The sequence below is a fragment of the Diadema antillarum genome, unplaced genomic scaffold, assembly GCF_040938485.1.
Source record: "Diadema antillarum isolate AM-2024a unplaced genomic scaffold, OU_Dant_1.0 seq00000821_RagTag, whole genome shotgun sequence".
In the NCBI taxonomy this organism is placed as follows: Eukaryota; Metazoa; Echinodermata; class Echinoidea; order Diadematoida; family Diadematidae; genus Diadema; species Diadema antillarum.
In genome coordinates, this window is record NW_027271698.1 from 1,994,446 (window position 1) to 2,010,570 (window position 16,125).

Sequence of the window (16,125 nt, forward strand, 5' to 3'; positions counted from 1 at the left end):
AGCACTTGTAGATAATTCACCAATATCAATTTTACTCATGTCTTGGATGTTTGAAACCAATCGAACTGTATACTGCATTTAACAGAAGAATAATGTAAACTGCATTATACTTGAGCACTCTGTATACCATACAATTGTATAGGACCTAGGCCCTATGTGTTACTGGTCATCATGAAAGGTCATTTGTAACTGAATGCTTTGAGCTGAATAATCAATACCTTGACAAAATAGGTCCCATTGTTTTCTACTTAACTTGTTTCTGTGGTAAGCATACCTTTCTAATAAGATTTATACCAATAGGACGATGCAGTTTCAAGAAGCAACTTATAAATGAAAGTTGATTGCTGATTGGTCCCCTGGGTAACCAAGAGTGGTGTTTGTGGACAGAAATAACAAGCAATCTCAATTTGTTACTGCCTCATCTATCAAAAGGTATGTTGGGTTATCATTATCTTATAGGCCTATATGCCAGTAATCTGTCCCAAACTGTTAGGCCTATTTCAGACCACTTCGATACAGTTCCAGGTCTGCATCATCGAACCACTGACCACCGATCTGGACCATTTTATTGGCTGGCGTGGCAAGGGGAAGACTAGACGCTTGTTATGGTTGTTCCGCCTTTGTTGCTGAGATCGGCTTAGCTCAACTCGTCCCTCAAGAGTGAAACTACCCTCTCAGCCAAATCCATTGTTGCCCTGCCCCCCATCAAAGGCAAATCCTTTGAAGTGATCTGTAGAGATGTCCTGCAGGATTAGGGCTTCTGTCATGTGGCCCTTAATACCCTTCTTTATCACATGGCAAGGATTATGCCCCCACCACAAGAGACAGTCATAACTGTCTTCTGTTGTATGTATATAGACTTGTGCAGGAGTGCTATTTAGTTCCCAACCTCCCCTTTCTCCTTGCAATGTAGTCAGTGTATATTGAAATTTATCCCACAGATTTTTTTTTCCTTTTTCAAGCAGCACCCAAGCATGATTTTAAAGGGATGGTATAGTTATGGTTGTCATCGGAATTCCGCGATGATTGCAAAACAACTTATGACATATTACTGAGCATACAATTCTCAGAGGAATTGAAAGTTTATTCGATGAAAATCTGTTTTGAAATGGCTGAGGTATCCAAAAACAAAGGAAAACAAAGCGATCCTCATAAAAGGTTGGTCCCACCTTTTTATAGGATTGCTATGTGTTGGATATATACTCAGCCATTTCAAAAGTGATTTTCATCAAATAAACTAATTCCTCTTAGAATCGTATGCTTTTCCATATTTCAGAAGAGGTTTTTCATTGTCTCAACAACAACAAAAAAGAAAGAAAGTTGGAAACTTGGAGGCGGGCATCTCAACCAAAACTGTGCCATCTCTTTAAGGGTTTAGGAAAAGAGGAGGAGCAGAGGAAATGGAGTGGAGACAAATGTAATCTCTTGTTGCTGGTGACCTTAGAGTAAGGCTTTGAGACCTTGGAGATTTGTCTGCATGGTCCAGTGGACTGTCTTTTCTCCTCCCGTCCTCTTCTTCTCCTTCGTTTTATCTCCTTTTTTCTCTCTCATTTGGGGGTTTTGAGGAGAATAGTGGTGGATGTAGTCGTGACTACTTTTCTTTTGAAGGTTTATTGATTCCATGGCATGCATCTTGTCAAGGATCAGATGCTTTTATCAGGTTGTTTTCTTGAGAGGAGGGGAGGGAAGCGATATAGGTGAATCTAGTCCGGGATGCACTTTGGTATTGAGCCATTTCAGCGTACATCCTTGAATATCGTCAGTCCCATTGTCAGTGACAGAGACATGACATTAGTGCATTCTTTCTTTCTGGCATTCAGTGTCAGATGAGTGTGTTTGTTGCTACAGATTTATTAGATTGCTTAAATCATGAAATCAGTCATGAAATCAAGTATGATATGCATGTTAGAGCCCTGTATATGAATTTAGGAGTAGGACCTATATTTCAAATATCTTCCATACCATTTGCTCACAGAGAATTATATAACTTTGGGGTATGTTGGAAAGAACTGGAAACTACAGGGTGCAGATTGAAAAAGAAAACTTATTGAATTGAATTGAATTGAATTGAATTTATTTCCTCTTCATGGGGTGGAACACCCTGATCAGCAGAGCTGGTTTCCATAGGGGTCCACAAAGTTTATTTGTTTGTTTGTTTAATTTTTGGTGTTTTAATTTGGCTTGTAGTGCTTTGAATCTTTAAGTCAGCAATTTTAGAAAGAGATAGGTTGATGAGCCTTGAACTTTCACTGCAATGTTGTGAGTTTTTGCTCTCATTATGAATGGCTTTTATGCTGGAAATTTAGAGAGAAGTCCTTTCTTCCACCCCCACCCCCCATGATGGCTAACTCATCTACCAAATGTGTGAGAGTCTACTCTGCTCTGGGGAAAAGGTGAGGGATTGAAGGATTGGACCTGTTTTGGGGGAAATAATTCCAAGTTAATGAATCTGTGGGTGTTGATTACCGGTACCTGCCTGTTTTGGTCGTACCACATGTTGACAGGTTGACAGGGGGGATTGACCATAGAATATGAAAATTGCTTCCTGTATTCTTGTGTTTATTTTAGACTGATGCAAATTATGACAAAGAGGGGAAGGGCAGTCTGAAGAAATGGATGGTGAAGTTACATGAAAAACACCAGATATATTGCTTGTGAGAATTTTTGAAAGGAGACTAAGCATTTCCACATCATACTCGGATTTTTCTTCAGTAATTTGACTCATATTGATTGACCTGATTTTGGCAGCTGTGCTTAATGTAAATCTCTCATTTCCTGGCAGTTCTGATTGGCTGAAATCCTTCTGAAATCACTGTTTTGTGTGTTTGGTTTGGTGGCGACATTTGCCAGTTGTACAGATGTTTGTAGAGAGTGTAGGCCCACAAGGTGCCACAGACAGGCTGTGTCTCATCTGTAGAATTGAACCCTTGTTCTTCTGCTTACAGTAAATGTGTCCTGCTGGACTTGTTCAATGAATGTACTGCTTTTGTCCAAGACGCTCCTATTTTCAAGTGAGACCATCAATATTATCTATCATTGTCTCCCATTTTCATCAGGCGAGGAGGGATGCAGGGAATAACTTGGGAGAAATAGGCAATTTCTCAGATTTGAATTGTGAAAATCAAACAGACAGTAATACACCAAGAGGAGCTGTTGTGGTTCTGTGGATTAGACCATGAACCATGTGTAACAAGGTTCCTGGTTCATGTCCCTGGCTGCAGCGGTGGTGCCCTTAGGTAGGGCACTTTAAATCCTCATTGCATAGTCTTTCCCAGGGGACTTAAAGCTGTTGGTTTCATGCAAATCAAATCACATAAAAAAATCAGAACTAGACAGTCACAGGAGGATTATATAACAGGTGATTCTTGGGAAACAGACTTATTTTTATTAGTTACGTTCAGATGGCAGGCCCTAACCTCGAGGTTAGGAAACCTGGAGTTTTAGCTCTTGCCCCCTAACTACGATATGTGTCCACACGACGAATCTTAACCTCGAGGTTAAACTTTGAGTTCGTTGTTTTTTGTGTCCACACGATGCTTAACTACGAGTGGGGACCCCCCGCCCCCGGTGGCTCGTGGTTAGAGCGCTAACCATAAGATTTCTCGTGGCGTGAAACATCGAGCAAACCTCGAGATTTGCTAACTACGAGTGCATCTTCACGGTCCCTCACTACAAGCTCTAACCTTGAGGTTAAGGGCTCCCGTCTGAACGTAACTATAGACTGCAGTCCCATTCACACACAGGATTTATCATTTTTTGAATTGTGATGCAAGAATTCATTTTATCCGCTGCCCATCACACATGGCCAAAAAACCTCACTCAACCGCAAGCTTCATTTTGCGTTATTTGAGCATGTCAATGTGCCTAATGTACTTGATAAAATATTGATACTCTTACTGTTAATATCTTCTTCTGTGAACTTGTAAAATACCTACGTTTCATTAGCAATGTACACTGTCCAATCATTTTTTTGTATCTATTATTTTCTTGACAGTTATTTTTTTATCCTTTTGAGCTAAATATATGTGTTTCACCATTCTAAAATGATTAATGCTTTTCATATTGACTTTAGTTTGCTTTTAATGTGTTTGTTCACCGTTACATTAATATTATTTTTATGAAGTGCTACTTATGGATATTGCATTTATCTGTGTATTTAGTTTTGAAGCATTTATTCCCCCAACTGTATTTATACACACAACTCACCCTTCATTCGATCCCACTCACATTAAAAGAGCAGTGCACCCCTATCTATTCCTTTGTTCTTAACTAATATATTATTTATATTACTTTTTATTCTCTGACCCTCTCTTACTAACCTGCCTACCAACCAGGAACATTTTAAGGTTTGGCCCCCGTGTGACAAGTGTGTTTGTGTATCATTTACCCAATGCCTCATTTACCCTATACAGATGATTTTATTGCATCATATACACACTGTTTTGCTTCAATGCTTGCATTCATGATAGTATTTGCATTCATCCAGCTACTTACCTAGCATCCATCCATCCATCCATCCATCTATTCATTCATTCACTCATTCTTCCATCCATCCATCCATCCATCCATCCATCCATCCATCCATCCATCCATCCATCCATCCATCCATCCATCCATCCATCCATCCATCCATCCATCCATCTATCTGTCCATGTACATGTATCCATCTTTACACCCATGCATCCATTAATTCACAGAACCCATCCGTGGTTTCATCACCCTAGGTGTCCATAGCATAAAATTCTGCCATTTTACCTAACGCATGATTATCATGAAACTCGCAGTATTGCTGGTATTTCAAATCTGAGTTATCAGTTTTGAATAGCAATCGCTCACCTCATTTTGATGTCATTGGGCCTTTGCTTGACCAAATCATTAAGTGTCCACTTTTGTTTGAATTTCATTGATTACGTTATAAGCCTTTTGTTATTTTATATGTTTGCTCGTTAATCATTCCACATAGAGGAGGTAATAACAACTTGAAATTAAGGTGTTTGTCTTAACTTTTGATGCCCAAAAGCTTGTGCAGCAACTTCAAATGCATGTTTCATATTTTTAAGAATTATTTCATGTTTATGGGAACCATTCATTATCACATTTGTTTTTAGACTTTGTTCCTTGCTATTTTTTTTTCTGTGTAGCCGTTGTTTGCCTTTATTTTCTTCTTTTTTCATCCAGTAAAGGATTTGCTTACCATCAATCAAATCATTTAAAAGCAGCTACAAATCATAGCGTACAGACTTATACTTTGAAATATACCAGACTGAACTTACAGAAATTAAAGTACCAATGGACTTTTTTTCCCACAAGTCTGCAGATGTAGACAGATCTCACATAAACTCAGTGTAGGTGAGTGAGTAGTTTTTAAAAGGGAAAGACGTACAGAATGTGTGATTAAGTAGATGATCGTGGAAGAGTTTGAATGTTATTTACTGTGACTTACAGATGTAACATTTGAAATAGCATGCAAATCATTAATCACCAAAAACAAAGAGATAAGCTCTGTCTTACTTTTGTCCTTTTACTATTGAATGTGGTTTTATAGAGTGTTTTAAGAATATGTGTGTCATGTAAAAGAAGCATTTGTCTTTTCAGAGTGCTATGGTACAAAATCAGATGCAAAGAGTGGATGATGACTGTAGATTGTTTGTTGTGACATCGCTAGGCCATTCAGTCACGGGTCTGACCAAGTCCATTACTCATTAGACATTCCTTATCTCATCTTGGCGGGACCTCATCATCTCTTATTTACCAAGTCATTAATATCGCCCTGCGTGGGCTTCTGCTGACTCGGCCTCATCCCATGGTTGTCATCGGCGACGGGGGTAGTCTACGACATCGAGACTGCCTTCCCGTCCCCTCTTGCGCTCTTTTTTCTCCATCTCTCATTACACCTGTATCGCTTCTCCTCCTTGTGGGTCATCAACACCAATGTGTGTTGTTACCGGCAACCTCGTCTGCCACACCCTCAACTTGTACGGCATGCCAGGAAAGGGGTTGATGCTTGGACACTTTGTTGGGACTGTATAGCCCACAGATATCTTACCTTTCCACCATCTTGTCAATAATCTTCTCGCAGAGATTTTCATGGGCTCCATAGAAAGAAGCAGTCCGTTATTCTCAGTATGAGACAAAAATATGTGGTACAAAAGTTGTATGGCCATGCAATTTTCCCTCATATAATTATCTGTAATTCTTAGATTCAGTGTGCATGTGTTTTGAATGATAGTATGTATGTAGTAGCATTTTTAATTGTGTCCTCTTGCATGCTGTTACTGAAGTAGGAGTCTAAATTTGTAGACTACTCATCATCTTCATCCCCCATCTCCCCCCCCCCCCACTCCCATTATAGTTCCCTTCATCTATTTATTTATCACCCCGTTGTTTTGTCGGAACAGGGTGAATTTCCAACGTGTCGCGCCGGTGTCGATTTTGCCCGCTTTAAGGTTCGTGTTTAGCCTTAGTAGATGCATCCCTTGGACTGGTGTGTTTGATTTCTTACAAAGCATGCATATTTTTCCTTCAGTTTTGTTACATATTTTAGTCCCTTCTCCGTATTGACCAAGAGGATTTTGAGCCTTGCGAGACCTTACTGGAAAATTAAGTGCATGAAATGAAAGGAGTTGCACTTGTTTCTGAATCTGGCATTACAGCCAAATTGGTCACTTTTGAAGGGAGAATGGATAGCATGTTGAGAGAGCTGCAAGTGATACATTGATTCAACATTTCGGTTTGCATGGCATGATTTGATTAACAGGGGATTTCCCTCTTCAGGCAGTGAATGCCTTGCTGCAGAGTTTTGAGTCTGAATAATTTGTCCCATTCAAATTATCTTGTAAATCTTGGGTGTGCGTCATTGTCTGTGCCGCTACAAACTATTTCTTAGTGTTTCAGTTTTAGTGCTGAAAAAATAACAGCAAAGTAAAACATTTGTGTGGGAGCAAACATGTAATGACCGGTTTTTATGAATACTGAGTTTGGTTGTATTCAAATAGGAAAAGTGGGAGTTGAATATGATTTGAAGTCTGTCAAAATCACAGATGCAGAAATTCAAGTGGTGTTTTAAAAACTGCTACCCAGTTGTAAATTCAGTGATGGAAGTTATGTAGACAAAGTGTGCACAATCATGAATTGAATACATAATTTGTATTGTTTTCAGAAGTCTGTCTTCGTGCAGATAGAATGTCCTGTTGAAGATCCAGATTTGTGGGGAGCTAGCTGGAGTGATTGGCGATTTTGGCATTAATTTACACAGGCGCCCTGCCAAAGTGAGCGGGCCTTGCAGACAAGAGTCTGCATTCTGGCTGCATGCATTATGATAAAGAGAATCACATGGAGCAGGAGAGCATGGGGGCGGGGTGTTGGGGGCCGCTCGGAAGAGAAAAGCCAATTATGACAGTAACCGTAAAGTCCCTGTCCCTTCGAATTACGAACGGGCGCAGACCCCCCTATGGCTGAAATGCATCGTGGGCTAGGATATCACCAGAGGGCAACACCCAGTGTTCCCCGGCATGCTGTTGACTAGAACTCTGATTCCGTCTTCATTTTTTTTTCCATTTTTTCTTTGTCAGTTGCAGTTTAATTACCCAAAGCATGCATCTCTTCAACACCTTCCTTCCTTTCATCTGATACTTCCTGTTTGTCTTTGCAGAATGGATATATTTCAAAGAAGAGGGAATCTTATTGCCTGAAATTACTGTTTAAATGGGTCTCAGTATGCGTAGACACCCCAAACCTATTTAATTTGTGCTATAGCTTCCTTTGCCAAAGTATGATATTCATTCCACGAACGTCATCACACAAAATATGTATTTCACAATTCTCAATTTTTTTCCATATTTCTTGAATGTCGTAAAATGTGTAATTATTCCTTCTTGTCACTGATGAAGATGTCATATTAGACTTGTTTCTATCTTTCATTTAAAAAATGACATCAAAAAGATGCACCATGATTAACTCCTACTGTACCAGCAAATCTATGACTTCATTCACCTTCCATGCATCACTGGTATCAATTTGTACTGGGGGCATATTGAGGCATAATAAGGAGGAGGATGAGGATGAGGTCCATTCATCCCCTCCCCTCCTCTTTCGTCACGCCGTCTCTCCTGCTGGACAGAAATATCACAGAGGAGTAAATATAGCCGTAAGGTCACCTGTCTTATCCTTGCCTGTTACTGATTAATGGCATATTAAAAATCATATCTCTTCTCAGATATCAATTCACTGTAGCAGGGAAAAAACTCTGCCAGTGTCATGTTTCTCAATGCAGATAATGTTTGCTAAAGGTCAGAAGTTGATTTATATGATCATTTACTTGCGTAATCATCAAATGATTAGACATTGACAGCCATTAAAATCCTGTGATTCAAGGATATCTATATTTTCTCTGTTCTCGATCAATTTGAAATTAGTTCAATACCATGAAACAGTTTATAGAAGAAGATAAAATAAAAGAATTCTTCAAAAGGATGCATATGTGTGACAATTAGTTACTGCACACAAATTAATCATGCTCTATGTAGTCTTAGATTTTTGGAGCCAAAGAGACAGTGTGGTCATTTAAATCTCTATTAGCACAGAGCAGTTAAAATTTCTTCAGATTTTATAATGCATGGTAATATGGGCTGATGTATATAATGTTTTAATTGAGGAAAGCCGCAGGGAGTCCTAACCCTATAAATACGCCAGCCAGGGTACATTCAATAATATTCTCTTCTCCATCATGATCCCCCCCCCCCCCTTACAACCTCCAGTATCAATATTTCCTTGAGTAGGCAGGGAGCGTCCACCCACACTTCTGCCCACAGCAGATGATGGGGTTTGATAGCCTCAAAGCATTCTCCGAGCCTTTAATTGCTCCTCACACACTGGGGATGCCCCACCCCCACCTCATCTTGGCAGTGCATATGTGTGTATGTGCGCTGCGCTCCAGTGCGGAGCGGCCCAAGGTGTGGCAGTTTTCGCCGGCACAGATGAGGCACTGCGAATCAAATCAACCAGTGCGACGCCTCCCTGCGAGGGTCGCTGGCGCGTGCATGGTGTCGGGGCGCGGCTCTGACAACGGGACGTGTGGGGTACCATGTACACCTAACAATTATCACTACAATGCACAGATTCAATCTAGCAAAGGAAATACAGCCTGGCCTTCTCTTGTTTCTAACATCTCTTGTACCCAGAGGGCATGGCCGCGATGTCAGTTTGATATGATGTTGTTTCCATGGCAACCTTTACAGTGTCATCTTTGCTGCCATGCACTTTATATCTAGCTGGGAATTGACCCTGAACACCTGTTGTAGCATCCTGTGAGAGAGAGAGAGAGAGAGAGAGTGAGAGGGAGAGGAGGATGATATTAATATTACTTGCCTTTCACTGTCTATACTAGCAGACATGTGATGCTGTTTACATCCCAAGTATTACAAGCGATATATGTGGCTGTTGTAAAGGAATACCCTACTATGGTAAAGTTTGAATTTGGGATGGAACACCATTGTTGAAACCTTGATAATCAGTGCATGGATGATTTTACTTTAATCTGAATGAAAATTTAACAAAATATTTGCAGCTTTAATAGTAACTGTGTAAGTCTAGAAAATTAGTGAGGCATTCCTAAGTGTTTCCACAAAAAGATGGGATATGACTGCTTCACAAAAACACAAGTAATTTTTAAAAAATAGTATAATATTACATACTCTTATCTCAAGGTGACAAACAAAATGCCCAATACAAATTTTATGCCATTACCACCTTATGGTTCGAACAGAGGAATGATAATAATGATGGTCCTTTAATGTCAACTGGACTATCAGTGATTTAATAAGGTTGACTGGTGATGCTCTGCCATAACCTGTATGTGCTTTGTCTATTTTTAAAAATGTGAAAATGAAAAATTAACACAGACCACCTACCTGTCAAAATAGTGGTGTCCTTTTTTTTTTTAATTCTTTGATGTCTTTGAGATTATTGGACAAGTTGAGACGAAGTGAAACTAGATACATTCAGAATGCATTAAATCCGGATACAGATTATACAAATTATATAATAACATTAATTAACAAGTGATGTTATGGGTGAGACCGAGTATAATTTTCATGTCATTTCATCATGAAATTTGTTGTCTTTAAAATGCAGATTTAAATCTGGGCAACCTCCCCTCCCCCCCCCCCCCCCCCCATCATTTTAATGTGTCAAATCATCCTAATGTGGGCATTACCATTGCAATATGGTTCTCCCAGACTTGTGTTTGTATATGTGTGAATTCACAGCTGTTGACTGTAAGTTTTAGGTGTGAAAGGGTTTAGGGGAGAGAAGGTGGTATTGGCACACCTGTTAATAATGCAATCTTTACCGGAGAATCCCATTGTACACATTGTCTCAACTGCGTGCTAAAAAAACATTTAACCCTTTGTGATCCGTAGACAGCGGAGTGCTGTGTGAAGAATCTGTGTACACAGTGATTCATGGCCATACACACTATTTGTATAAAGCGAGAGAGGGGGGTGTGAGTGTATATATGTGTGTTTGGGCAGTGGTAACATGCATAGTAGAATATACTGAGGAGCAGCGAGGATTTATTAAGGGGAACGGGGAAGAAGGAGAAAAATCGATGAGAATGTCTGGTGCCCTTTAATTGGAAAACTGAATTATCATGTATGCTAATTGCTTACGATCTTCCCCTAGAGCTAAGTATATGTAGATATACTTATATATAGACAGCTGCGGTGTGTAGGAGGTCTGTTGAATGAGGAGAGTAGGTGTGTGCAATGTGTGTGTGTATGTCTTTATGTGTGTGTGTGTGTGCTCCAGGCTTTGAATTGACCTGTGAATTCTACTTGACTGTGAACTTCCCCTGAGTATATAGTAGCGTACTTAGATACAATGCAAGCGTGTGCGATTTGCAGCAAGTCCAGAATCCAAAGTCTGCCTGGGTGAAAAAGAGATCATGCATAAAGCATGCGCTCACTGAACTGGACTCATCATAATCCCGCATCTCCTTTTGGGGCCTCCTTTGTTGTTGTTGTTTTTTCCCCCATTTGTATCTTCTTTTTTAATGCATCAAATCCTCTGACTGTTCTTGGCTGTATGAGGCATGTACTTTAATGCTGTGATATACGTATGTTTCATCCACCAAAAGTGGTACTCCCAGACTAATTCATTTCCACATGTTCAGTCATATGAATCCATGAGGTGGGTGGGTGGGGTGAGTCATCCTCCCAAGATTCTCCCCCCCCCCCCCCCCCCCCCGTATTCTGCTCTTACTATCCAGCACACATCGTCTCATGGCCATTATCATCCGTGCGTTTCAGTCTTCCACTCACACGTACACTACGTCCACCATCGTCTAATTGAGTGTTTGCATTGATATTGTCGCTTTCTGCTCTGATCATGTTTGATCAAACTAGTGTTTTGAGCATACATAGAGCCTTGAAACACATTGGCCTCTTTGTTGTTCCGCCAGGGATCGAGAGGTTCATCCTTTTCAGGAGCCCCACTCACGAGCGTAGCTTTTTGGGATCTCAATTTGCATCATGTTTGTTTGCCATGATTGCTATGTTTTTGAATTCATAAATCAAACAGATCGGATACATGTATCTCCCTTTTAGTAATGATATTGACTCTAAAAAGTATATCATAGCTGCTGATGTTACATGTTTGGCATGGGATAAAAGCAGTGCATATACAAGAGCAAGACATTAGTAAGACACTAATGCATGGTAACGATTGGTAATAGGATCTCCCATACTGTACAAACCATGCAGGGAATAATTTCTCTTCTCAAAATTAAGTAGCAATTTTAATTGATGATATGGTTTCTGAACAAAGTGGTATACAACTCAATATGATGAAATTGCTACACAAATGACATTTTGTAGAGCAGTCATGTCTGAAATGCATAGCAAATTACTATGCGATACCAGGAAAAATTATTCCCCGTCATGGTAGTGCAAACAGTATCATGCATGGCAGGGCTTCCCTAAATGTTACCACAACTGTAGGTGAGAGGTGGTATGGTGGGAATTCCAGTCGTTGCAAGATACCATGTAGCACCCTGCACATTTTACACAGAACACATACAGTTGTAAGAATCCTGAGACTCATGGCTACACTGTTCCAATGAAATTAAAGAGAATTTGAATACTTGAGATGAAATCAGAAGGTGACTGACTCAGCGTTAAGACGTATTCTGTCGAAATGTGAAGCATGCTCTATGTATCAAATATACTCTTCATGGTGCAAACTGAATGCGAATTAAAACTGTCTTTTGTTTTTGTTGTTTCTTTGTATCTGTAGTCTGGACCACACCCCGCCAGTCTCCTGGCCCTACAACAGATCTCAGAACTGGTGCTGCCACAGTCTCGCTTCAACCAGAGCACGGGGAGGAGTTACGGAGGAGGTGAGATGAGCACTCATAAAAGCTATTTCATTTGATTTTTTTTTCCACCTTTAGGTTTGGTTTGATTTGGGAAGGGTAGGATGGTACAGAGGGCAGGAGAAGGGGTAAGATTTTAATGCCCTTTTACAACGAGAATGAGGTATTTTACAAGTACTGTGAGAGGAATATGTTTTGTGTGTGTAGGTGCGTGCTTATGTGGAGGTATGGGGGTGTAATGGGGTGGGGGATGTAAGGGGGTGGGGGTATAAGGGAGTGTGGGGGTATATGGGGATGAAGTCATCACGCAAAACTTGACAATGGGAGGAGGAATAGCGATGAGGTACAAGAGCCAAGCAGGTCTTTATACTGTTTCCTTTTGGGTGGATTTTGGGATGGGCGTGTCCAGAGGGAGAATGGGCGGGGTCCAGAGGGAGGATGGGCGGGGTCAGGATATCAGAGAGACAGGGAAGGAGTTCTGGAAGACTAGACCAGCTAGAGCAGACCAAATCGACATGGAGGTATTAAATCTGTGGCTGATACAGCTTGACCAACATCAGTGGAGGTGATTAATGTAAGGAGAAAGCCTTTGAATGCATTGGACCCTCATCAAAAGGAGTAAGAACTTAATCCTTTACATTCAATGCAATTTAAATCTATTTTCATCTTTCGACAAAAACATAGCACCCTTTGTATTTCCTGGTGAATGCAAATCAATGTTTACCTTTTGACAAAAATGTAACACCCTTCGTATTTCCCTGTGAATAAATGTGGTAGCATGGAGGCAAGGTAGTCTGAAATGAGGCTTTGAGCAAGATCACATTGCAGTAGAGGCAGAGGCAGAAAACAGTAGTCTGACACACGAGGGCCAAGTTATGCAGAAAGCCTGAAGAGAGAGGCACCAGCTTAGAGTTTGCTGGCAGCCAAGCCAGGCCACCTTGCACACCTATCGCTCAGCAACAAATCCTGCACTTGCAAACAAGGCAGTGAAATAACTAGGCATGGGGGAGGGTGGGGGAAATGGAAATTTATTCCGTAGCCAGGCAGTTAAAGTCCTGGCAGTCGAGAGCTACCTCGGTGCATTTCATGAAAACCGAATAGGCAGTTGCCAAGAAATGTTCAAGCTTCTCGCGGTGTGTGGTGTCAGGGCGCACCTTCCGGAATGAAAAGCCACACTTTTCCTTGCACATGAAAAGCTTCTGTTTTTTTTTTTTTACGACTTGCTGGGAAAGGAGTGATGAGCCGCTATAGATTGCGACTTTGTGGATTCGATGTTCGTGACAGTGGAAGTTTAATAAGATGGGGATTCAATGTTGGATGTATGACACCTCTGCCTCTATTGATCAGATTGTGTGAAGTCCCATTAGATCTCTGCAAAGAATAACATACTTATTAAAGATGAAGACAGAATATTGTAAAGCAATTCCTGGCTCCTTTTATAACATGGTTTTGATGCTCAAGCAGCAATCTAGTGCATCCGCAGGCAAAGCACAAAGTCCACCAAAGCTCTCCTCACAACTATACCATGATGATTGTGATCTCTTGCAAGACATTGATTTTTGAAAGGATTCCAGAAATTCTAGCACCATTGTCAGTCCATAGTTAATTACAGTTTATCATAATAATGTTGTTTCGACATTTACATTCCTGCAAAAGAGCCTTGCCGCTGTTTGCTTTGAAGGTTAGAGAATATCACAGATGATATGAGGGGAGTTCAACATGTGATATAATTGTAGTTTGTGAACTCTCCATGTAAACTTATGCTCTGGTAGCCTTGCAGTAGATGAAAAAGTTCTCACACACTGTGAGCCCCACTCCCAACTTGGGTACATTCTGACTGGGTCTCTTTGTACCATGCGTTCTCTAACAATGTCGAACTGCCATAAACTAGGATACCTTTTGATATTTGTTTTCCACCTTCAAAGGTATATCCATCATCTGTTTAGCTGTGGAGGGAAACTTCAAAGACTTGGAGTTTTCGTATTCAATAACTCGGGATAACATAATTAGACGGTGCATGCCATATTATCCAAGCATGCTTGAACAACTAATTGGACATAGTGGTAGGAGATATACAAAACCTTTTATGTAGATATGTTCTCTATTGTATAAATTCTTCTGCTTCTTCTGGCTGTGCTTGAATGTGCATGTTGTCATTGCTCTACTAAGCCCCCTCCCCCCCCCCCCCCCACTTTTCCATGCATGATTGTTGATGCAATGTGCAGCAAGGTGCTGATATATGAATAAAAGATACGTAGCAACAGCTGATCAGGGTACATTATCAAAGATTTATAGTATCAAGTCCCAGATATATTTTGTACACAATAAAGCATACTCTGCATGTCTTGGCAAATTTTAACCCCTTACAGCCTGTTTGTCCAGAGAACTGTATTACAAGTATGCTATGCTGATACAACTGGTTGAAAATTACCCCAAATTTTTGTTGGTGGAGCTGTTAAGCTTGTGGAATACTCACTTAGATAATACACCCCTTACTCTCCTTTTTTTAAAATAATTAATTTGCATGATATCAGCAAGCCTTTTCAAAGAAAAGTAAAACAAAACTGCAATAGATCAAAACTCCAAATTGTGTAAGATTGTTTTGGGATTTTATTTGGTTCCTCTATACTATGAATACTGCATGGCTTGTCCGATCCATAAAACATATTACCCTTCCCAAAGAGCAATACAAACAACAAGCTGACTAACAAGCAACATGCTGTACATGTACTCTGTAATTCTACTTGAAGGGGTGTGTTTGAATATTGGGAAATGTGCTAATAGTAATGCGAGTAGCTTAGATTATGTAGAAATATGTAAATTGATTGGTGAATGTCCACTAAAGTTTTCTGGCAAATTGCCCACTTCCATGCTTTTAATATGAACTATGCAGTGGCTCTGTTATGCTTTCGACCATTCAAAACATAGACATTATGAAAACTTAATAATCATAGGAAGCATGTAGATACCCTTACATGTAATTCCCAGTATGGCCTGCATTTGTGTGCTCAGCTGTGGTCAAATATTAGCATTAATTAGTCCAATGTAGACACATTGTAATGTGCATGTTCTCTCTCCTCCTACCCAACTCTGTTTGATTATGATTTCTTTTTTATGTGATTATGATTTCTTTTTTTTAATTTGATTATGATTTCTTTTTTATTTGATTTTGCAGTTTTCATTTGATGCACACGTTTATTTTCATTTCCCCTTTTTCTTGCATGTTTGTTATTCACACCCCAGGCGGAAGCAGAGGACAAGGTGGAGTACATAGTTTCATTATCTCCAAAAAAACCTTTGTAATTCATCAGGTCATTGGGAAAATTTTCCTGTAGATATTGTCATCTCATCTTCAAATTGGCCAACACTTAATTTCACTGCATATTTAATTGCAGAGAAAGATTAGATTGAAAGCTGGCTAAATTCATAATGTGGATAAATCAATAGCAAATTTACAGAAAACTCGCCATTTTGAGAAAGTTGCAGAAACTGATATTCAAACATGTATTGCCAATTTGAGAGTAACTATAAATTTAGCAATAAGGCTTTTTGAAAAACAAGCAATTTCAGTATCACAAGGGGCTAAATTGGAAGATTATTGTTTATCTTACCTCACAAAACACTAACAACGAATATTAAAGCTTATGATAAGAATATAATACCACAACACAGAAATGTGATATGTTGGACTTGATGATGTAAATGAGTAACGATATAAAAAAACAACAACAGTTTGTAAACATTTCATGAGCACA

General features: G+C 39.9%; 1 protein-coding gene across 5 annotated transcripts in view; it reads left to right on the forward strand.

Moving 5' to 3' along the window:
* The window catches only part of LOC139739849 (gamma-adducin-like), a 119,637-nt gene that overhangs the window by 62,350 nt on the left and 41,162 nt on the right, over positions 1 to 16,125 (forward strand). For 4 of the 5 annotated variants that reach the window (XM_071650444.1, XM_071650448.1, XM_071650446.1 and 1 more), the window contains exons 3-4: positions 12,292 to 12,394; positions 15,614 to 15,631. In XM_071650444.1, the coding sequence (XP_071506545.1) occupies positions 12,292 to 12,394; positions 15,614 to 15,631 (121 nt within the window). The remainder of the gene's footprint in view (positions 1 to 12,291; positions 12,395 to 15,613; positions 15,632 to 16,125) is intronic. The other variant, XM_071650447.1, reaches the window with a different exon arrangement.